The sequence below is a fragment of the Tursiops truncatus genome, chromosome 8 (assembly GCF_011762595.2).
Source record: "Tursiops truncatus isolate mTurTru1 chromosome 8, mTurTru1.mat.Y, whole genome shotgun sequence".
Taxonomy (NCBI): Eukaryota; Metazoa; Chordata; class Mammalia; order Artiodactyla; family Delphinidae; genus Tursiops; species Tursiops truncatus.
In genome coordinates, this window is record NC_047041.1 from 55703626 (window position 1) to 55728661 (window position 25036).

The 25036-nt window shown below is 43.8% G+C and overlaps 1 protein-coding gene across 4 annotated transcripts in view; it reads left to right on the forward strand.

Annotated features, from left to right (window-relative positions):
• Positions 1–305: 305 nt before the first annotated feature.
• MAP6 (microtubule associated protein 6) overlaps positions 306–25036 on the forward strand; it is an 88684-nt gene continuing 63953 nt past the window's right edge. For all 4 annotated transcript variants that reach the window (XM_073808435.1, XM_073808436.1, XM_019946541.3 and 1 more), the window contains exon 1: positions 306–1889. In XM_073808435.1, coding sequence (XP_073664536.1) covers positions 979–1889 — 911 coding nt within the window. In that variant the 5' untranslated portion in view covers positions 306–978. The remainder of the gene's footprint in view (positions 1890–25036) is intronic.

Here is a 25036-nt window from a genome sequence, read left to right on the forward strand (position 1 = left end):
CACTAGGGGTTTCCTCCGTATTTTTAAACTGAATCCCCCCCCCCCTTCCCACATGTTTGACCCTATTTCACAGAAGAGGAGCCTGAGGCTCCCAGTTGGGAAGCAACCAGTGTAAGGACAGCAAGTCATAAGGAGCCTGGTACTTGAACCTACCTAGGCCCCAGATTCTGTTGTTGCCTAGGAACTGAAGAGGGAGGAGCTGCCAGATCAGAGGGAGGAGGGAAAAGAGAGAGGGCGAGTTCCCAGCAGCGCGCGCTGACGACAGCAGGTGATTTTTTTTCTGCATCGCGCTATCTCTCAGCATCTTTCCTGGATTTTTTCCCCCCCTCTACTGACCGGCAGAAAAGGGTGGGGCCGCTTCCCCGCAGCAGAGACAGCAGCGGCAGCGGCGGCGGCTGCAGCATCATTGGGAGCAGCGGTGGCGGCAGCAATGCTCGGTCTCCTCGAGAGGTGATCTCCTCTGAGCCCTGCTAGGTGGCCGGCTGCGACTGGACGCCGGCGGGAAGGAGAAGATAGAGCTTTGTCCGCGGCCCCTGCGGCCACACTGCCCGGCCCTTCCTCTGCGCCATGGCTTAAGCCTGCAGTCACCTCGCCTCGCGTTGCCTTGCTTGGCAGGGGTCTGAGCGCCGCAGCAGCCGCAGGGAGGGGCGCGTCCCAGACGCCCTCGCCTGGGGACCCGGGACGCGGTGTCTCACGCTGCGCAGCCTACAGCAGACCGCGCTCCCGAGACCTGTGCGGCGGCTCCCGGAGGCGTTTACAGCCGGGCATCGAGGGACTTTACGGACTTTCTCAGTGATAGCTCTGCCCACGCAACCTTCCCGGGTGCTCTCTGAGGTAGGAGGGGGCGGTAGCTCAGGCCACCAAGGAAAACACGGTGAGAACCAGATTGGCCAGACGAGGGCCAGGGGGCTGAGGAAGATTAGGGACTTGCTTTAGAAACGAGCAAGAAGAGGGAGGACTAGCTCTGAGGCGAGCACCATGGCGTGGCCGTGCATCACGCGCGCCTGCTGCATCGCCCGCTTCTGGAACCAGCTGGACAAGGCAGACATCGCCGTGCCGCTGGTTTTCACCAAGTACTCGGAGGCCACCGAGCACCCGGGCGCCCAGCCGCCGCACCAGCAGCCGGCGCAGCCTGCACAGCAGGCGCCCGCGCCCCCCTCGGCGCGCGCGGTCGCCATAGAAACGCAGCCGGCCCAAGGCGAAGGGGATGTGGTTGCCCGGGCAACAGGGCCGGCGCCGGGGCCTAGCGGCGAACGCGAGGTTGGGGCCACCTCTGGCCGGAGCGGCCCGGGACCGGGCTCCGGCTCCGGCTCCACCTCCAGCGCGGGCCCCGCGGACTCGGTGATGCGGCAGGACTACCGCGCCTGGAAGGTGCAGCGGCCGGAGCCGAGCTGCCGGCCGCGCAGCGAGTACCAGCCTTCGGACGCGCCCTTTGAGCGCGAGACCCAGTACCAGAAGGACTTCCGCGCCTGGCCGCTGCCGCGACGCGGGGACCACCCGTGGATTCCCAAGCCGGTGCATATCCCCACGTCCTCCCAGGCGGCGGCGCCTGTGCTCGGGGCGCCTCAGCGCCGGCCGCAGAGCCAGGAGCGCTGGCCGGTGCAGGCCGCCGCCGAGGCCCAGGAGCAGGAGGCGGCCCCTGGAGGAGCAGGTGGCCTTGCGGCTGGAAGATCAACCAGTGCGGAAGAGCGCGACACACGCAAGAAGCCTGGGCCCGCCTGGATGGTGCGTCGCGCCGAGGGGCTGGGGCACGAGCAGACGCTGCTGCCCGCAGCCCAGGCCCAGGTCCAGGCCACGGGCCCCGAGGGGGGCAAGGGGCGTGCGGCGGCCGACGCCCTCAACAGGCAAATCCGCGAGGAGGTGGCGAGTGCCGTGAGCAGCTCTTACAGGTGAGACGCAGCCCGTAGCTCAGGCCACGGGGCTGGTCATCCTTACCCTTTCCCACAGATTCTCTGCATCGCAGGCCTCCCTGTCATCCTCCCCCTCCAGCCCAGAACACACCCTCTCCCCCTCCCCAGCCCTGGCCGACTGCTCTTTGGCTCTTTCTTTTGTGAAAGCTGTTAGTATTATCCATCCCATCTTGCCAAAGTCTTTCACTTAACCACTTCAGCCATCTTTTCCCCATCTCTGCCCCAACCCGAGTCCCTGCCTGCCCAACAGAGACCTTTGCAGTTTCTTCACTGGCTGTGCTTCCATTCTGCCCCACCCAACTCACTGGCTGCATTAGCCTGGATGCTGCCCCTTGCTGGCTCAGCTGCCGCCCAAGGGCCTCCGTGCCTTCCTGCATGGCCAATCCTCCCCAAAGAAGAGTGATCTCTCCCCCTTCCCCTCCTCCCTAGCCCGGTTCACTTGGCCCTTCATTCTTACCCCCTCTGTCTCAATCCCTGGGAGACCACCAAGCACCACACCCTTTTCTAGATTCCCTGCCGGTCCCTTATAGAGCACCCTCCTCTTTCAGCCACTTATGCTGAAGGCAGATTCCTTACACCTCTAGCTGTGACTCACTGGGCAAATTTCTTAACATTTCTTGGCCTAGGGTTCTTATCTGTAAGACGTGATGGATAATAGATTCTTCGCTTAGATTGTTTGCTCATGTATTGATTTAATATTAAATACTCAACATATTTTTGAGCACCTACTATATGCTAAGCACTGTGCTAGACATTTTGAAGATTAAATGAGATGATTCAGGAGGAGAATTATGCCTGGCACATGGTAGGTAATTAGTACATCTTGGTTCCATTCCAGCCTTCTACATGATGCCTCATTATTTTGATTTCCACTTCCCAGACACTTCCAGCCTTCTCCCCTATTGATGCATCTCCTTTCCTTTCATGTTTGCCAAATGTGGTTCTCATTCTGTTACCACCAAGAACCCCCTCTTCAGCACATTTAAATTCCCTTTAAATGAATGCCTTCCACAGAGCATATTTATTCATTCATTCTCGTTCTCTCTCTCTCTTTTTCTAGAATTCTCCCTCTGCTGCAGCCTCAGTCCTTCCAGTCTGCTTTCTCACCCTTCATTCATTTAATATGTATTTCTGAATGCTTAGCTTTCAGTCCTGCCCTTATGTTTCAAATGGAAACAATTAGCTGACAGATCACTGTTGACTCTGAATATGTGGCATTGGGTTTGGGGTCTCTGGGGAAGAAGATGTACACGATGAGTAATTGAGCTAGAGGTGTTCAAAATGTGGCTTATGGGGTCCTTCATCAATGCCACAGCCAGTTGCCTCCTTCCTGCAGGAGGGTGTGGACAGGAGGACTGCAGAGTTAGTGTCTTTTGCCGGGACCGTATATATAGCCTCATCAGACTGATGTCCTTCTCCATTAAATATGACAAACACTCCCTCTTATGCTGAGGAAGAATAGCATTGATAGACATCCTCTCTTGTTACGGCAAAATCTGCCCCCCACTCAGGTATTACCTCTAGAAAGCATTTCCCAATGAAAAGGGGCAGTTAATCAATTGGCCCCTATTCCTTCTTCCTGAATTCTACCTCCCACCTGGCATTTGTCTCTTGGTGTCTTGTTATCATGACCACACTGGTCCCCCAGGAATACACCACTTCCTTTTAAAGCTCTGGGTCAGGCAAGGACATGGATCCTTTTCCTTGGTTCTAGCTATGAGAAGGTGGAATTTTCACAAAATCTTTATGCTGTTACCAAGGAGAATCAAAAAGAAAAGAAAGGAAACAAATAAGCAAGGGGAATAAAAAAACAAAGCCAGGATACAATCTTATGACTCTGTCATGGCTTTGTTGTTTACAAGGCCCTACCTTTGTTCCCTAAGAACCCTAAGGTTGGCCTAACATCACAGATTTCTGGACTGGCCTCTTCATCATCCTACTCGCAGTCTACCACCCTGCGGCAGGTGGAACCTTACCACCTACCAGACAGAATCTACCTCTCCTCACCTCAATACAGTCAATGCCAATCAAGAGAGATCCAGATTCTCAAATCTCATTTGATGATCCTACTCAGTTTATGTTTCCAGGCTGGTCGGACTTGCTTTGTTCGTAAATGATGGTTCAGTCAGGGCGTAAACCACCCTTCAGACACAACTCACTCCAAATATTTTGGGTTGTACCTTTGTTCTGTGTAGGCTCTTTCCTCCCAAACAACACCTTAACTGTGCAGTAAGCATGTCATGCTTTACAGTTAGAATTACACACATCCTGCAAGTGATTTGATTGAATAGGGGCAGGCTATGCTCTTGCAGCTGGTAAGAATGATTATTTTTCATAGCTATCAGAATTTCATCAACCTGTCAAGAAAAATCTCTGTGTACCTCAAAAAACATTTTTTTTCTAATTTGAGTCTTCTGTAAAATTTAATTATGCATATGACTTTGGGATCAGCCGTTCCATTTTGCTGTATCATCAGAAGGGTTTTGAAGCATTAAGAGAATGAGTATTGCTAAGAAACATCAATTTCTTTAATGGACAATTTAAGTACTTGACAAATTTGATGTGAAATTTAACATTATTTTTTGTTCCAGAAGAAAAATTAACTAATAATAGGGAAATGCACTTTGGGTGAAAGTAGATATGAAGAAATAAGATAATCAATTAATTAAGTATACAATAAAGAAAAAAATGCCTGGAAATTATAGGCTTATCTGGAACATTGATTGTTTCTTTCCCCCCTATTCTCTCACATCCTTTTCCTTGCTAGGATTCTAAATATCTCCTGAATTTAAGTATGTTCCATGTCTTCTGTAGATGAGCCTTACATCACCTTAGAAGCCAAGCTGGGCTACATTTCACTGATAATCTGACAAATCCTTTTCTACTGCCGCTCTACATAAATCATGGTGGTTTACACCATGGTGACTGGTTCATCTCATGGGCTTTACAAATGACATGTCATGTAACATCAGTGTGAGCAGTTTGCTTAAATAGAGAAAGGATATACAACCCATCAGCTTGATATATTGGTACATAATATAAAATATATATTCAGCATCCAGAGTCATATACATGCTATTTGGTTTCCTCCTGCAATGTACAATCAGTAGATAACATCAAATGTCCTTTGACGCTATGGTTTTGAGAAACCTTCCCTGTTCAACAGTTCATTTAATTCATAACCTATCCACACTAGCCTGAGACTTTTTGCATTCAAGCGGTATCTGAGGTATCTTTAGAATTATTCTCAATCATGAAGTTCATTTTCAATACATTCGTATGACATAAATGACATTATAAAATTGAGAAACATGTCTTCGTTATTTTTAATGTTAAGGATGGATTTTACTGCGCAGCTACTTGTGACTTTAGACCTAGCATTCTCAGTTAGGAAATAGATGAGTCATAGGAGGGAATTAAAATTCCTCTCTCAGCCAACCCCATTGCCCCAGCCGTCGGTTAAGAGTGATAGATAGGGTAGCAGGTGCTCCCCATAGAAATGCTAATGAGCAACTTTTCCTGGAAGAAATCAGCTGGGGCACCAGGAGGTAGAATTAATAAACCAGAGGCAAAATAGTACTTGAAAAATGAGAGCGGTAACAAGGAAATCAGAAAGAAAAAGAGCCTTTCCTATCTACCCTGCAGTCTTCCATAAAGGTTAGAGAAAGGCCCATCTGACTTAGCTTATGCTATACAGAACTGCCCTGTGCCTACAGGGCAACTGCCCGTTTCCCTAGGATCTTCCTAACTAAATCCCAGCCATACTTCAAGGCCAATCTCAGATACTAGTCTTCAACAACGCCTTCCAGGTCCTGCCACGCAGGACTAATTTTTCTCTTATTCCCCTTTCGTATTCTGTACACTTGTCATTGTCTGCTTGACTGTAAGATACTTTTGCCTCTGTCTGCCTCCCCTACCAGATAGGAACACTTGAAGGGAAGGGCTGTATTTTGTTCCTCTCTGTACCTCTCACAGTGTAACATTGTGCCTAACTATCATATAGATTTGTTGAATCCAGTGAAAGTTTTAAAGTTAGATGAAAAATTTATTCACCTACATATCGATTCATTTCATTCAGTTTCATTTAGCTGAATTAATTTTGGAAAATGACCACCAAGCCCCTGCAATGTATCAGACAGGATACTGGAGATACCAAAAAGTGATAACCCTATGTAAAAAAATTGTGTTTTCCTTAATCAAAATAAAGGGGGATTCCTACTGGGTTAGCACTAGAAGTGAATGTTCAAATGGGGAAGGGCAGCAAACCCTACAGACCTGACTCTAGGTGCACCTTCACCCAGGGCAGTGGTCCCCAACCTTGGCTGTACAATGGAATCACTGGAGAACTTTAAAAATGCTGTTACAGGGCTTCCCTGGTGGCGCAGTGGTTGAGAGTCCGTCTGCCGGTGCAGGGGACATGGGTTCGTGCCCCGGTCCTGGAAGATTCCACATGCCGCGGAGCAGCTGGGCCCGTGAGCCATGGCCGCTGAGCCTGCGCGTCCGGAGGCTGTGCTCCGCAACGGGAGAGGCCACAACAGTGAGAGGCCCGCGTACCGCAAAAAAAAAAAAAAAAAAAAAAAATGCTGTTACATAGCTGCCTTGTCCAGAGATTCTGATTTAATTGGTCTGGGGTATAGCCTGCGCATGTGAATCTTTTCAAACTGCGCCAGATAATTCTCATGTGCAATTCAGGTTATGACCTCTTCCCTTAAGACGGAGGTTCTCAAAATTTAGTACACAAAAAAATCATCTGGAGAACTTTCTAAAATGCAGATTCCCGGGCCTCATCCTCAGACGTGCTGATTCAGTACTTTTAAAATGGAGCCTAAGAATCTATATTTTAAGAAGCACTCTAGGTAATTTTTATGCAGGTTAACTTCAGACTTGCTTGTGAAGACACCGCTTGGGAAGATTTGCTATCTTTAAGGTATTGAGTTTTCCCATATACGAACGTGGTATTGCTTGCCATTTATTTGTCTTTTTGTCCTTCACTTACATTTTGTAATTTTCTCCACAAAAATCACATACACACACAATAGTTTTTAAGTTTTATTTTTCTATATTTAAGCCTCTAGTAATATAATTGGATTTAACTTTATGTATGGAATGAGGCAGGGAACTGATTTTCCTTTTTCCCATATGGAAAGTCATTTATCCCAATACCCTTTTTTTTTTTTTTTTTTTTTTGCGGTACGCGGGCCTCTCACCGCCGTGGCCTCTCCCGTTGCGGAGCACAGGCTCCGGACGCGCAGGCTCAGCGGCCATGGCTCATGGGCCCAGCCGCTCCGCGGCATGTGGGATCTTCCTGGACCAGGGCACGAACCCGTGTCCCCTGCATCAGCAGGCGGACTCTCAACCAGTGCGCCACCAGGGAAGCCCCCAATACCCTTTTTAACAGTTCAACTTTTCCCCATTAATATCCCCACTGATATCTCTTCTATCACATAAGGGTCGCGTATGCTTGAATATATTTCTGAGATCTCTGTTCTATTCCATTAATCTGAGCTAATGCCATACTATCATCTTTTTTCCTGAGCTATTTAAAATTAGTTTTCCTATTTTCAAGCATATATCTTATTACATTTTCTAATTTGTTATTGCTCATATGTATTAATTTTTATATGTTTTTATTGTATTCAACAACTTTACCACACTCTAATTTTGTTTGTAGATTCTCTTGGACTGTCTGTGGAGATAATGTATACTTTTAGCAAATACCAGTTTATTGTCTTCATTCTGATATTCATATATTTTTGTGTGTATGTATATTGCTACACTGGTGAGGATATCCATATAGTTTTTTTTTTTTAATGCTTTTTCTTTCTTTCTTTCTGGCTGCATTGGGTCTTTGTTGCTGCACGGGCTTTCTCTAGTTGCTGAGAGCGGGGGCTACACTTCATTGGGGTGCGTGGGCTTCTCATTGTGGTGGCTTCTCTTGTTACAGAGCACGGGCTCTAGTTCAGCAGTTGTGGCTCGCAGGCTCTAGAGCACAGGCTCACTGCCTCTTTGTAGTGTTGATTTGCATTTCCTGCACGGCCTTTGTTGCTCCGCAGCATGTGGGATCTTCCCGGCTCGAACTCGTGTCCCCTGCATTGGCAGGCAGATTCTTAACCATTGCACCACCAGGGAAGTCCCTCCATATAGTTTTGATAATAGGCTTCTTTGTCTTGAGACATGGGAATGCTTCTTAAGTTTCATCATTAAGAATGAGGATTGCTCTGTGTCATTATAATATAGCGTCATATCAGGTTAAGAAACTTGTCTTTATACTAGTTTGTTAGGGGTTTCTAAACATGTGGATTGGTATTGAATTTTTTTTTGAATTCCATTTTATTTACTTTTTATACAGCAGGTTCTTATTAGTTGGTATTGAATTTTATTAAATGATTTTTTTGACATCAACTGAGAAAGTCTTATGCTTTTTATTTTTAATCTGCTAATAGATTTTTCTGATACTGAACCATCTTTCCATTCCTAGGATAAATCTTACTTAAAAATATAGTTTATGGTGCTGAATTCTTTTGCTACTTTTTATTTGAAATGTTTGCATATCTATTCATAAGTGAAATTAGTCTAAAATTTTTTCCTTTTTTATATCAGTCGGGTACAGTATTGGAATCATGGTTATGTCTATAAAGTTAGATAGTTAGATTTTGCTCTTTTTCAGTTATTTGGAACAATTCTTATAACAAGTACTCCTCCTCAAATATCTGATAAGAGTCTCCTGTAAAGCTCTCTGTACCTGGTGTCTTTTTCATGAAGAGACTAGTTTTTAACTACCAGTTTGATGTCTTTAATAGTTATTCATTTATTCAGCTTTTGTATTTCTTCTTGAGCCAATTTTAGTAATTTATATTTTTCTAGGAAATGTTATAATTTTTTTTAATTTTTAAATTTATTGACGTAAGAGTCACCATAGCACTATCTTGTGGATTTTAAAATCATCTCCACTTATCTGCAGTTACATCCCCTTTCATACTTAATATTAATTGGTGCCTTGTCTCTTTTTTTCATAATTGTCTTATTGAGGTTTGCTTAGTCTTTTCAAAGAATCAAATTTTGGTTTTGTCGATCATCTCCCTTTTCAGTAAGTTTTGCTCTTATTTTTACTATTCCTTTAGCTTTTATGCTCTGAGAGGTAGGCATAGGTCACGTTAGGAACAGTTTTATATCCCTGGCTGAGGAGTTTGGATTTTTTTTTTTTTTTTAAAAATGAGTCACTGAAGGAATCTAGGTAGAGGAACTACATGATAGTTTAATATGATTTAAATTTTATTAATGTCCCACTGACCGGTGACCAGGGGAGGTTAGAGAAAGGGTGGCCTTTCAGTAACGAGCCTACTGGAATAATCCAGGGACAACGATAAAGCCTGAACTGAGGCTGTGGGACTGGAGATTTATAACATAGTACATACAGTTACTGAAAAACAGATCGTAATGACCAGTTGAGATGCAAGGAAGAGGGTAAATCCAGGATAACTCTTTTCTGGTTTGGGTAATTAACTGGTAGTGGTCCTAGTCATTGGAACAGAGGGATGGGATAGGGAGGGAGGGAGGGAGGCTCAAGAGGGAGGGGGTATGGGGATATATGTATACATATAGCCGATTCACTTTGTCGTACAGCAGAAACTAACACAACGTTGTAAAGCAATTATACTCCAATAAAGATATTTTTTAAAAAAAGCAACAGACTTTTATTTAGAATTCTATGATGAATGTAGAGGAGAAGAAAGTCAGGAGTGGAAGTTGAGCTTAATTTTAGTATCTAGAATTTGAGTTGTCTATGAGATATCTGACAAGAAATTTCAAGGGGCAGCTGAGTAAATGGATCTGAAGTGTAGAGAGAGATCCGGGCTGTGATTTGAAACATCCTGTGGATATTATTATTATTTTATTTTTATTTTTTTTAAGAAGATGTTGGGGATAGGAGTTTATTAATTAATTAATTTATTTTTGCTGTGTTGGGTCTTCGTTTCTGCGCGAGGGCTTTCTCTAGTTGTGGCAAGCGGGAGCCACTCTTCATCGCGGTGCACGGGCCTCTCACTATCGCGGCCTCTCTTGTTGCGGAGCACAGGCTCCAGACGCGCAGGCTCAGTAGTTGTGGCTCACGGTCCTAGTTTCTCCGCGGCATGTGGGATCCGCCCAGACCAGGGCTCGAACCCGTGTCCCCTGCATAAGCAGGCAGATTCTCAACCACTGCGCCACCAGGGAAGCCCTATGGATATTATTAAAGCAATGGGAGGAGGTGAAATCATCCCTAGAGAGGAAGTAGAGAAAATTAGCCATCAGAGAGTGGAGCCCTGAGGGATACATGTATTTGGGGTACTGACAGCAGAAGGGATAACCATGAAAAAGACAAAAGAGTGATCGGAAGGGAGGGAAGAAAAGCAGGAGAGAGACTAATCATGGAAACCACATTGGGCACCTAACTCAGCAAAGCCTTATGCTGCCCTGGAAATTTTTACTGAGGAATTACTGTGTGCAAAGCATTTTTCTAGATCATTGGTTGACCTTGAGCAGTTAGATATAATGTTACTGAAACTAACCCACAAAGAGGAGAGGAGATAAGATACGCACAATTAATCCTTGGTTGCTGTCCTAGAAAAAAATGGCATCTAATGCATCTACGAACTTTCAAAAAAAGTCAAGCCAGTGATAGTTCTAAATCTATAATCACAAAGAATCACTGTGTCCAGGATATAAAACTAAAAGAATCCAACCATGTCCACTGGGATTAAGAGCCATCTCTGTAATCAATGCAGCTTTGGCTTTCCAAATTAGGTCAGCTGCAGACATCTAGACAGGTGAGCTTCTAATTCTCCGCCAAATGAAGAAAACTGCAAATGGACCGTGACCAGCAAACTAAAAATTCTTTCGAGGTTCACTAAAGATGCTAGTTTTCACCGTTAGAAACAATAGTAGTACTTAATCAAATGCCTCCTATATGCCTGGCAGGCTGCTAGAAACTTTAGACGCATTTTCGCCTGTAATCTTTATAGTAGCTCTGAAGAAGTGGTCCTGTTACTTCCCTGTTAGAGCTGAGGACCCACAAGGCCTCTTGTCTGTCTTTAGGTTTTAAAACTGTTGAAGGCACAGACTTTGTCTAACACTAATCTCTCTCTACACAGGGCACTTCCTCCACGTCATACTAACATGTATTGTCTCAAACCATTTTCAATCCACTGAATATTGATTAGTGTCTGCTCTATATCTGGCTAATTCCTAGGAAGACAAAGTAGTCCTTGCTCTTGGAAGACTTATGTTTATTAGGGAGAGACAGGTGAGCTGAAAAGTTATAGGTGCCCTAACAAAAAGTCTATGCAGGGTTTGGTGGGGCGCAGAGGAGAGAGAGGTTAAGTCTACTTGATTTGAGGGTTATCAGGGAAAGGGTTCAGTAGAGAAGGGACTGGTAGGCTGAATCTTCAAAGATGAATGGGCATTACATGGGGAAGGGATCAGTCTGAGCAAAAGTACAGGAGAGAAATTGTCAGCAGTTCTGTGCAGGTAAAACGTAGAGGTCTCGTTGGATGAGGCTAGAATGGCGAGGGGTGGACCAGGCAGGTAGGCTGGACCAGCTCCTTTATCCTATGAGCAAATGAAGAAGGAGGATTAGGTTTTGGATTTTAGCAAAGGTGACTTTGGCAGCAGTGGGAAGGATGGATTGGAGGGGATTAGACTGGGAGCATGGAATCCAGAAAGGAAGCTGTGGTCTAGGTGAGAGATGATGAAGACCTCCAGCCACGAAAGGATGTAAACAAGCACTGATGGTACAGAATAACATAAGGCTAATTGAAAGTCGGCAGAAAGGGAGAGGGAAGAGTCTAGGATGTTTCCTTTAGATGCTTTGGATGTCTGGGGAAACAGTCATTCACTGAGCTAGATAGCAGAGTTTTGGATAAGTTGAATTTGAGGTGTCTTTAGAAAGACTACATGGAGGTGTTCAATAGAAAATGAAAATAGAAACCCACACTGCTGGTAAAGGGTGTACATTGCTACAGTCACCTCATACAACTCTTCAGCATTATCTATTCAAGTTAAACATATGTTTACTCTATGACCCAGCAATTGCACTCTTGAGTATATACCTAGCAAAAATGAGTGCAGAAGCCTTGTACAAGAACGTGTAGCAGCTTTATTAATAATAGCTAGAAAGTAAAATCAACCCAAATGTCCATCCACAATAGGAGAAATACACTGTGGTATATTCATACAGTGGACTGTCTCCTGGTAGGGTGTGGTAGACAGAATCATGGTGCCCTTCCCCCACCCCAGAATGTCCACATCCTAATTCCTGGAACCTGTGAATATGTTATGTTACAAAGCAAAAGGGACTTTGCAGATGTCATTAAGTTGAGGCTCTTGAGGTGGGATGAGTATCCTGGATTATCCAGATGGGCCCATTGTAACCGCAGGGACCCTTATAAGTGAAAGAGGCAGTGATGCAGTGTGATAAAGACTTGGCCAGCCATTGCTGGCTGTGAAGACGGAAGTGTGACATGCACCAAGGAATGCACCAGCTTCTAAGAAGCTGGAAAAGACAAGGAAATGGATTCTTCCCAGAGCCTTCAGAAGGAACACTTTGCTTCTGCTGACACCATGATTCTAGCCAGTGAGACCCATTTCTGACTCTTAACTACAGAACTATAAGGGAATACATTCATGTGGTTTTAAGCCACTCAGTTTGTGGTAATTTGTTAGAGCAGCTATAGCAAACGAATACACAGGGTTTCTCAGTCTCGGCACTACTGACATTTTGGACCAGATAATTCTTTGTTGTGAGGAGCTGTCTTGTGCACTGTAGGATGTTTGGCATCATCCCTGGCCTCTTTCCAAGCCTTGCCAGTAGCGTTCCCCACGTTATCCGCCTCCAAGTTGTGACAATCAAAAATCTTTCCAGACATCGCCCAAAGCCCTCTGGGTGTGCCAAAATTGCCACTGGTTGAGATCCACTGTTACACAGCAGAAAAAGACAGTTGCTGAAATACTCACTAATATGGATAGATCTTACAGACATAGTGATGAGTGCATGAAACCAGATATAAGTGTACTTACCGGATGATTCCATTTATATGAAATTTCAAAAACAGGCAAAGGTAAGTGATGGTGATGGATGTCAGAATAGTGATGATCTCTGGGGGGGGTGGGGGGGTAATTGACCAAGATGTTGGAAATGTTCTGTCTCTTGATCTGGATGGTGGTCATGTGGGTCTATACATATGGACAATTAAGATTTATGGGCTTTATTCTGTTTGTTATAACTCCACAAAAAATAAGAAACAAATTACAAACTAAGTAAACGGAGATATAAGTTTGATGCTCAGGAGAAAAGGCAGAACAGAAAAGAAATATCTGGATATCGAGCTGTCAGTGAGGATCAAACCCGTAGGGGTCAGGGAGGGTGGGAAGAAAGAGAGTGAGAAGAATAACATGCTGCGGCCACAGCCCAGCCTCCCCGACATATCAGGGATGAGCAGAAGAGTCAGGCGAGGAAGGAGCATGTGTGTCTGTGTTGTTCCCATCCGAGAGCGAGAGCATAGGCCCGCCAGAGTCCCACAAAAGCTACCCACACATGTATAACGTAATAGTAGTCTTCTCCATCCTCCCTATTCCTGCATAGTCCATTGTCAGTGTGTGTTTCTCTTCAAACTGAATGAAGAGGCTTTGCAGGAACAAGCCTGATGGAACCTCTTTCGGTAGGAAAATAGGACCCAAGCCCCAAACCACAAAAGCCACCATAAGTGCCTCCACTGTGCTGTTGCTTGTGGTCACTGTGTACTTTGTGCAATGACTTCAAAAAGCTGGCCCATGTTGTGGCACATCCTAGAGTGCCTTTTTGCAATCTTCTTGGCCCCTAAGAATCGTTCTCTATTAAACCGTGATAATGGGCGAAAGATAGACAATGGCAGAAAGCAGAGGAGCAGAACGTTAGAACAGAGACATAAGTGAGTTCCAGCCTCATTTGCTGAGTGCACAGTGCCAATTGCTTTAACATATTTTTTTATTTAGACTTTATCATGACCTTTTAAGGTAAACATCTCTCTCTTTAAAGATGAAGAATAGAGTCAGGGAGGTCTGGGGACTGAGGCCACACAACCAGTCGGTGACTGGGCTGGCTCAGGAACCTGGTTCTCCTCATTCCGGCCTCCAGCTGTGTCTCACTCGTGGGCTCAAGCTGACCCCTGCCATGTCCCCGCAGTTCAACATGCCATTCCTGGGAGGGCTGCTACCTGCCCCCCAACTCCCACTCTCCTAAGCCCACGCCATCCTCCTTCACCACCTGGTTCTGCAGGGGGAGAGGGATGGATGGTTTCACTATTCCTTGTCTGAACTCTCCATGGATCCCCTTCCAGGGCAAGGCCTTGGCGGCTCAGCCTGTGGTCAAGGCTTTCCGGGATCTGACCTACCTGGTGCATCCAGCATTTTTTCCCACTGCTCCCTTCACAACACCTGATGCTTTTTCCTGCAGATTCTCAGTTCTGGTTGTACCTTAAAATCTCAGGGTCCCCAGCGTGTGATCTAGCCAAATCACAGGCTGAGCTGAGCCATGACAAGCTCCACACGTAACCATTGCTGGATTTTGCTCACAATTGTCCCTCCTGCCCACCTTCCATCTTCTTTCTAAATCCTTCCTATCCTTCGGGGCTTTTAGTCCATTGTGAAAGAGGCTTATGCTATAAAAGCAGGGAATTAGGTTGGATTTATTTGATCATAATAGCATAGTAATAATGTAGTGGGCTTAATATCATTTTTATTTCAAGTTCAGTGCATCATCTTAGGAGCATGCCACGGCTGGGGCTGTGGGCTATGAGGATTCAAGGTGCCGAGCACACGGTCCCCCATACAGGGGCTTGCCGTCTTGTGGGGGAGGTAACATGGATGCAAGTATCATAAGTACCAGGCAGGGCCTAGTGAGGTTTAATCTGGGCCAGAGTTCTCAAGGGCCACAACAAGGACTGGTTAATCCTGTTGGAAGATTCATGGAAGAGATGGTTGTATGAGTCCGGGGCAGTGTCCTGGTGGCCAGTAAAGGATTTGGTAACCACTAAAACTGGGTTTGAATCATCTCTCTCTAACTAAAAATCTGTGTGACCTTGAGAAAGCCTTCGTATTTCTCATCAATAAAAGGAGATAATTACAGTAGTGAGTTCACAGAGTCATGATGAAGGTGGAGGGAGCTAATGCTTTTAGGAGTGCATGCCCATCAGTAAGTGCTGCCCACTTTTGTTATCACTGAGAGAACAGAACAGAGTGGGTTACCAATAAAAGTCTTTCACTGATCCATTCATTTAACATCTGCCACATCTTGCATCAGGCACTATGCTAGAACCTGGGGATTTAGAAATGAATTACATAGTACCTGTCCTAAAAGAGTTCCTGGTCTAGTGAGAGAAACTATAGTTCCTAGTGAGAGAAACATATTAAGTTTCCGTAGTTCCTAGTGAGAGAAACATATTAAGAAAATTATAGTAATGGTAGCAAGTACAATAATAGAAATATGCACAAGGTATTGAGGGGATATAGAGGAAAGGGGGGTCTGATTCATTCTGAATCAGGGACCACTTCCTGAGGAGTTGTTGACCTGTGCAGTGTGTCAAAAGCATGGAGTTAGTTCCACTGGGAAGGCAAAGATTAGGAACTATATATTCCTTCCTAGAGGTCTTTACCAGTAAGATAAAAATGAAGAAGGCCTTTTAAGAATACAATACTTGGGCTTCCCTGGTGGCGCAGTGGTTGAGAGTCCGCCTGCCGATGCAGGGGACATGGGTTCGTGCCCCGGTCCGGGAAGATCCCACGTGCCGCGGAGCGGCTGGGCCCGTGAGCCATGGCCACCGAGCCTGTGCGTCTGGAGCCTCTCCTGCGTACCGCAAAAAACAAAACAAAAAAACAAAAAAAAGAATACAATACTTAATAGTAATTCCAGCCCCTCCCAGATATCTAGCTTTATTTGGAGCTTTGCGTTCAAATCCTGCTTACCATTTACTAACTGTATGTCTTTGGTCAAGTTGCTTAACCTCTCTTTTCTGATTTTGTTTACTGGTTGACAATGACACCTACCTTGCAAGGTTGTTGAAAGACTTAACATTTCGTTAAGTCTGTGACTCTTTTTTTTTTTTTTGCTGTACGCGGGCCTCTCACTGCTGTGGCCTCTCCCGTTGCGGAGCACAGGCTCCGGATGCGCAGGCTCAGCGGCCATGGCTCATGGGCCCAGCCGCTCCGTGGCATGTGGGATCTTCCCGGACTGGGGCACGAACCCGTGTCCCCTGCATCGGCAGGCGGACTCTCAACCACTGCGCCACCAGGGAAGCCCAAGTCTGTGACTCTCTTACCTGTAATATTTACCACTGCACCCCAAGCACCAAGCTTAGTGCATGGTCTTTAGGAGATGCTTAGTAGGTTTTAATTGAACAACTGAATGAATGATATATGTGCAGTACTTAGCATAATGCTTAGCCCATAGTGAGTGCTCAGTAAACAACAACTATGCTCATCATCCATCTCCCCAGTGGGTTCGAGCACCACTTGGCTAATATAAAGAGGTAATTTTGCCCTTCTGTGTGCACACAGTCTGTATTTCTGGGAGCAGAACCATGAACTGCTCAGATAAAAGATTTTCTGTGAGTGTTGTTAGTCTGACTTGAAGGATCAGGGAAGACCTCAGAGAGGAGGGTATCATCTGAGCTGTACTTTGAAGGATCAGCCGATTTCAGTAGACAAAACCATCAGTGGGCAGGGAGGTGGCACACTGCCGGCAGAAGGGATAGCTGGAGCATGTGGAACTAGATGTGCATTTGGGGACCACAGCTATTCAGATATGGCAAATGTTCCCAGCGTGAGGAATGATACGGCAGGAGGCAAGTCTGAAAAGGTCTAGACCAGTGATCGGAAAATTTTCTGTAAAGGGATAGATAGTAAATATCTTAGGCTTTACTGGACCTTATATATCTAGAAAGAAAAAATTTCCCAAAAATTTTTATTGATGAAATTCAAAATATAATAATAATACTAGAATATAATCTTTTGCAATATGGGTCTACTAATGAGAAGAATGGATTTTTTTTTTAAGAAGATGTTGGGGGTAGGAGTTTATTAATTAATTAATTAATTTTTACTGTGTTGGGTCTTCATTTCTGTGCAAGGGCTTTCTCTAGTTGTGGCAAGCTGGGGCCACTCTTCATCGCGGTGCGCGGGCCTCTCACTATCGCGGCCTCTCTTGTTGCGGAGCACAGGCTCCAGATGCTCAGGTTCAGTAGTTGTGGCTCACGGTCCTAGTTGCTCCGCGGCATGTGGGATCCTCCCAGACCAGGGCTCGAACCCCTGTCCCCTGCATTAGCAGACAGATTCTCAATCACTGTGCCACCAGGGAAGCCCCGAAGAATGGATTTTTTAGGGGAATAACATTTGCTGAAATCGGGTTCAAAATTAGTGATCTTTTTCATCATATTGATTGCAAACATTTATCTACATAAACCGTTCTTAGCTCCTGGCTGAACAAAAGCAGGTTGATGGCCAAATTTGGTCCGTGGACCATAGTTTGCCAATCTCTGATCTATATCACTGAGGACGGAATATTGTGCTACCAAGGTTCAGACTCTGTATTTAAGTAGCAACTCACCTCCTGAACAGGGTGCCTGAGAATACTTGGTTTGACCATGCCTTGTTAAGCACATCATTTATTCTCCCCAAGTGACATAGTCACTCTCTTGTTTCCTTACCACTGAAAAGCAACAGGGCACTGATGTACGTGTGAGAGTCTCTTTGTCTTTATGTATAATGGGTAACCAACCCATCTCTCATAGCAACCAAGGGCACAAGGTACAGGAGTCTCCATTGTGAAATATTATTAGTCTCTGGCTGCTATGACCATCTGTTTGGGGTTTCCCCAGGTGCTGAAACAGGCTTTAAAAGAAATAGACAAGGAAATAGTGGTATTAAAAGTTGTAGAGGGACGTAATCCACTTGCCTAGGACTCAGCATCCAAGAAAAGTATGGAAGAGAGCTCTGCCGTGGGAGTTCTGTTCTGACTCCTCGAAGAAGCGCCTGATCCAGCATTCCTCCAGTTGGCCAAAGGCTGGCTATGAACTGGAGAGAGGCTTGGTGATTCTAGCTACTAAGAATCTAATCTAACACCATTCTCTGGGGAGCCTTTTTAGCACATCCTGATAGTCCTAATTCAAACAACATTTGTGAGAAGGTGATACTTTATGAGTGCTACCTTAATCTCTACCTAGACGGAGGAATTTTGGTAGAGAGTATTACTTTGTGAATGAATGGATTCAATTCAATTCATATTCAATTCATTCATTCAGTTTAATTCAATTCCTATTTGTTGAGTACTTCCTATGTATAAGACACTGAGCTCAGCTCTGGGGATATGACTGTGAGGTCCACAGTTTGAGACATCCTGATTTACTCTGTGTCTGTTCCTACTTTAATAGCAGGGAGATACATGAGGAGGAGGAAGATGGTGATGATGATGATGGAAAAGGAGGAAAAGGCAGAAGATCTTGCACTGGCAGAAGCATGAGTGCTTTTAACCAGAAGGGTGTTTAGGGCTGGGGGCAATAGAAGAGGGAAGAGTTCTGAAGAAATTGTGAGGAATGTAAGGGAAATTAATAATCACTGATAGATGAATGGATAAAGAAGATGAGGCACATATATACAATGGAATATTACTCAGCCATAAAAAGAAACGAAATTGAGTTATTTGTAGTGAGGTGGATGGACCTAGAGTCTGTCATACAGGGTGAAGTAAGTCAGAAAGAGAAAAACAAATACCATATGCTAACACATATATATGGAATCTTAAAAAAAAATGGTTCTGAAGAACCTAGGGGCAGGACAGGAATAAAGACACAGACGTAGAGAATGGACTTGAGGACACCAGGAGGGGGGAGGGTAAGCTGGGACGAAGTGAGAGAGTACCATGGACATATATACACTACCAAATGTAAAATCAATAGCTAGTGGGAAGCAGCCCCATAGCACAGGGAGATCAGCTCGGTGCTTTGTGACCACCTAGAGGGGTGGGATAGGGAGGGTGGGAGGGAGACACAAGAGGGAGGGGATATGGTGATATATGTATAGGTATAGCTGATTCACTTTGTTATACAGCAGAAACTAACACAACATTGTAAAGCAATTATACTCCAATAAAGATGTTAAAAAAAAATAATAATCACTGATACTGATCTGGTAGCCATGGTGCAGTGGATCAACCAAATGTCTTGGCATCAGATAAACCTCAGTTCAAATCCCAGCCTTTCCATTTACTATTTATGTAAACTTGATGAAGTTATTTCAAGTCTCTGAGCTTCAATTTCCTCCTCCAGAAAATGGGCAGTATTCTATGTCACAGGTTGTGTGGATGTGAACATGTTTTGTAAACCATTAGGTCCTGCAGTTTTAAATATTTATACTCAGAAATGAGCGTGGAACCTAAATGCACAGCACTTCAGAGGCCGGGAGAGCAATCACTTCGGGATCAGGCTCTTCACTTACGTTCCTGGATTACCGCTATGAGCAAGACAGACGCGGTTCATCATGGGTGCGCAGTACAACAACAGATATGGTGTTAAGCATGCATGCATTCTGATAACTAGTATTAAACACAGCTGTGAGGAATTTTAGGCAAGGAAAGCACAAGGTGCTAACAGAGCACTTAATGAGAGTTGACAGGCCTAACCTAAACCAGGAGCTGGAGCTGTCATCTGAGGAAGTAGCATTTGAGCCGAGCCCTGAAGGATGAAGATGAGCCTTGACGTCTGCCTTCCCGTGTGACCCTGAACAAGCCTCTCCTCTGGCTTCATTTTCCTCGCCTGTCTCTAGAAGCCTGGCCCAGTCCGCTCTCAAGTCCTTCCCAGTGCTAAAGGACCAGACTCAAAGACCCCCAGTGCATGGTACCAGAGAGCCCTTGTCATTGGCTTGCAGTAGACAACACAGGGTAGAGGAGGGAGCACGACCGTGACTGGAAAATCCAATGACATTGAAGAGGGAGCTTGTGGCTAAGGATTTGGTTTCATCCATTTGATACTGCTCTTATTCCCTGCTAAATAGCTGATGCTATCTTGTCTGAGAAATCTTCAAAGCACTTTCTCTTTTCTTTCTTTTTTAGAACTTTAAAAAATACTCTACAAAGAATAGTATAACACCCATATTGCTACTACCCAGAATTTTTAAAATTATTATATCTACTTCCTGTCTTTTTTGTGTTAAAACATTTTTTCTTCCATAGTAAAAGTCTTTTTGCCCACCTGGCCAAAAGACCCATTCTGTTCCTCCCTCTGCTCCCCAGGAGGTCACCACTTTTGGTGTACACACCTCTTTATCCATAAACTATGTAAGGCATTGCTGTATGTGTGTGTGTGTTTACTTAAATGACCTCCAACGCTATGTATCATTTTGTGACTTTGTTTTTTTCATGCAACATTATATATCTTGAAAAAATACAAACATGCATATGTAAACATCCACTCATATAGTTCCTTCTTTTTTTTTTTTTTGCGGTACGCGGGCCTCTCACTGCTGTGGCCTCTCCCGTTGCGGAGCACAGGCTCCGGACACGCAGGCGCAGCAGCCATGGCTCACGGGCCCAGCCGCTCCACGGCACGTGGGATCCTCCCAGACCGGGGCACAAACCCGCGTCCCCTGCATCGGCAGGCGGACTCAGCCACTGCGCCACCAGGGAAGCCCAGTTCCTTCTTTTTAATGGCTGTATAATCTACCAGCATATGAATATATTACATATTTACATATTATTACTTATCTTATATTTAGGTTTTCCTAATTTTTAACTATCACAAATAATATTGCAATGAATTTTCTTATGTCTCTCTGTGAATATATTTATGAGTTAAACATGAAACTGTTGAATCTTGGGTTGTACACATTTTACTAGATATTAGAAAATTACTGGGTTCATTTATACTTCAATGAATAGTGTATAAAAATACCCCTTTTTCTTCTAATGTCAGAATTTAAAATTTTTGCAATTTCATAGTGTGGAAATGGTATATTGTTTATTTCATATTTCCCTAATTTTCAGTGAAATTAAGAAACTTTTCATGTGTTTATTGGCCATGTGCCTTCCTCTTCTGTGGACTGAATATTCATACCCTATGGCTGTTGTCCTGTTAAGAGGTTGTCTTTTCTTTTAATTGATCTACATTGATTCTGATTATTAATCCTTTTTCCTGTGTCTTGTCTTTTACCTTTATTTACAGAGTGTCTTGTCACACAGAAATTTTTCATTTTAATGTATTCAGTGTATTTAGTCCTTGCCTTTATGGTTTATGTTTTTATTCCTAATTGAAAAAATACTTCACTATCCCAAAGAGAGAGACACATTCTTTTATATTTTCTCCTGATAATTTCAAGGTTTATTTTCACACATTGAGGGTTGTAATACACCTGGAATTAGTTTTTCTGTATAGTGTGAGATAGGGATATGTTTCACATTCTTCTGTGTAGAAGGCCAGTGATCCAAATCCACTTGTTTGAAGGGTCATTTTCCTCCCGATTTAAAAAGTTCCCTCTGTTTCATAGCAAGTTCCCTCACTGGTGTGGATCTGCTGTGGGCTCTTTATTTTGTTCAATGACCTACATTTCTGTTCCTCACAAACACCGCACTTACTATTATAGCCTTGCAATGTGTTTTGATTTTTAACAGGGAAGTCTCCGTCTGGTTGTTTTTTGTTTTTTTTTTAGAATTGTCTTCATCTTTCTTAGGCATTTACCCTTTCATAATTATTTTGGACTCAGTTTTCAGCCACCACAAATGTTACTGTTGAGATTTTGATTGGACTTGGGTTAAAGTTATAGATTAATCTGAAAATTGATCTTGAATAATACTGAGTACTTCTATGTGTAAACAAGATTCTGCAGATGCAGAACCTAGGCATACGGAGGGCAGACTGGACTGCACCATTTCATCTAAAGGACTTGAGCGTCCTCAGATGTTGGTATTCATGGAGGTCCTGGAACCAATCCCCTGCGGATACCGAGGGATAACTATACGTCATTACATTTTCACAGGTTTTCTTTTATATACTTCAAAAAGGTCCTTTTCTCTTTGTTTTTCCTAGATGTTTTCTAGATTTTGTTGCTGTAGTGAATAAGATTGTTTTCCCATTATGTTTTCTAATTGGTTGTTGGTGATGCATAGGAACAATTTGATTGCTGTATACTTACCTTGTGCCTATAAACTTGCTGTATTCTCCCATTAATTCTAATATTTTCTCTTCTGATTGTCTTAGATTTTCTATTTGCCATGATTTCCTTTGCTCCTGCTTTGATCTATTCCTGCCTTTTATTGAATTGATTAAAATTTTCTGTATTTCCTTCTGTGTAGTAGTTATACATTCTATTTCTGTTTTTTATTGTTGTTGGATAGTTTTTGGGCAGCTATCCTTATTTTTTCAATCTGTATATCTCAGTTTCCAGTTAGTCAAACTTTATACCTCTGATCACCACCCCCCAGCCTGCATGTTCTTGTCTTATATTTTAGCTCATCTTTGCTTTATAAGACATTTCATATAGAAATAATCAATAATACATTTTTAAATTTTTATTTATTTATTTTTGGCTGCGTTGGGTCTTTGTTGCTACGCACGGGCTTTCTCTAGTTGCAGCGAGTGGGTACTACTCTTCGTTGTGGTGCACGGGCTTCTCATTGCAGTGGCTTCTCTTGTTGCAGAGCACAGGCTCTAAGTGCATGGGCTTCAGTAGTTGTGGCTTGTGGGCTCTAGAGCGCAGGTTCGGTAGTTGTGGTGCACAGGCTTAGTTGCTCCATGGCATGTGGGATCTTCCCGGACCAGGGCTCGAACCCGTGTCCCCTGCGTTGGCAGGTGGATTCTTAACCACTGCGCCACCAGGGAAGCCCTAATCATACATTTTTATATTCAATTCTTATTTAGACTTGCCTTAATATTCAGCAATATTTTGCTCACCATTGTTTCTTGACTATCACTCTTGCCTTCTGGAGTATGTCCTTTGTCTGAAATATCTTTATCTCACTTCATGCTTTAGTGATAGCTGAGTGAAGAATCTAGGTAGACAAGCGTTTTCTCTAGCTCTTTGAAGACTTCATTCCACTGTCTGCTGGGCTCTGTCATTACCTGTGAGGAGTATGCCATAACTCTAACAGTCATTCGTTTCTGTGTGATCTTTCTTCCTTGTTTTTATTTAAATGTTGTTCTCTTTGTCTTTGCTGTTCTACCCTTTACTATAATGCATCTAGGCATGGATTTATTTTTATGCTTGAGACTCACTGTTTTCCTGAGATTGAAGATGCATCACTTCTTCAGCTCCATGAATTTCTCAGGCTGTATCTCTGAATGATGCCTCTCTCCTTTTTCTCTGTTCTCCCGCCTAGAACTTACATACACTGTTTCTTCTCATATATCCTCCTTGTCTTTGAAAGTCCTTCTTATTCATATGTCTTATCTCTTTGTGCTTAATTCTGGATAATTTTCTGAATTTGTCACTAATTTTCACATATATGATTTTACCTCATCCACTGAGTTTTTCATTTCTATGGTATTTCATTCTAGAAGTTCTATTTCAGTTTTTCAAATATGCTGTTCTTTTTTTCATAGTGCCCTATTGTCTCATTATGATTTCTTTTTCTTTGTGTCTTTAAACATTTATTAAATAGTCTCTTTCAGGTCATGATGTTATTTCAAGCTCTTAGGACACTAATCATCATGGCAAACCCTTTCCTCATATGGTTTTAAAGTTTTTATTGTGGGTTGTAGAAGTGGCCTCCTAGAGCAATTATGCACAATTAGGGACTCCACACCCATGCTGAGCAGATCGATTAGTTGTGACAGACTTCCTCACCCCTGCCGTCACCCCCACCTAGACCCTTAACAGAAAGGGGCTTCCTTGTTACTTCTCTAGGCCAGCAACTCGCTTACACAGCAGGAGTGCCTCTGTGGCCCTGCTTCATGCTGGAGTTTCAGTTTCCACTCCCCAGACTCCAGAGGCCTGGTCTCCTCCCACTGCCTTACCATTAGAGCTGATACTGGGGTCCAAGAGTTCCCCTCAGCCGTAGTGGTGTCACTTCTCAGGCTTACTGCTCTGATGTGGGGATACCTTTGTTTTTGGCATCTGAGGTTTCCCATTTATTTCTTTTGAGCTCATCTCTTAATGTAAAAAAGATTTTTATTATATTTTATTATAATTTATCCAGCATTTCTATGTGTTTTAAGCGGGGGGGAGGACTTAGCATACTCAACCAAATTTCCATTCTTGGATGATCATATTATCTGCAATTAATGACAGTATTTTCTCTGTCTTCACAATCTTTCTCCCTCTTATATATTCAGTTTTATCTTATATCACCGTCTAAGAACACCAGTACACCATTGCAAAGCTTCTCCATAGACTAGTATAGAGGCCAAAGAAGTATAATATAGTGGTTAATTTTGGTATCTAGCAAGTCTGGATTGAATTCAAGCTCTGTGACTTAATACCTCTGGTTTTGTGCAGGTTGCTAACTTATTTAAACCTAGTTTTCTCATTTATAAAATGGGATAGTTATGGTATTTACCTTGAAGAATTATTTTTAGAATTAAACTAGTTACTATATGTAAACCACTTGGATTAGTACCTGACACATAATACAAGTATCGTAAATATTAACTATCAGCAGTAGTAGTTGTAGTAGTAGAAATAATAGTAAAAGTTTGGTATACATTATAGCTAGTCTTCCCAAATCTGTTGTAGACGTTTGTTATCTGAGACTCAGAGAGGTTGAATACCTTTCCCAGTGTCTCATAGCTAATAATGGGCAGCATACTTTACACCCCAGAGCAGGTCTCCTGAAGCTGTATCTTCCCCTCCCTAGATTATCCTGCCCCCATTGGAGTAGTGGTTTGTACAGTTGCAAAATCAGGCCCTGGGCAGAGTACTTGCTAGGCCATCTGTGGGAAACTGGCTGACAAGGGTCCTGGTACCTTGCTCAGCACTTCCAGAGCAAACAGGGAGAAAAGCTCAGGGCCAGGCAGGATTCTTGAGAGGAACCTCAAAGAAAGAAATAAGCTTGTAGCCATGCGCCTCTAAGAGTAAGAATTCCTGTTTTCCAGTGTGTTGAAAACGTAAACTATAATATATAGAATCAGAAGCTA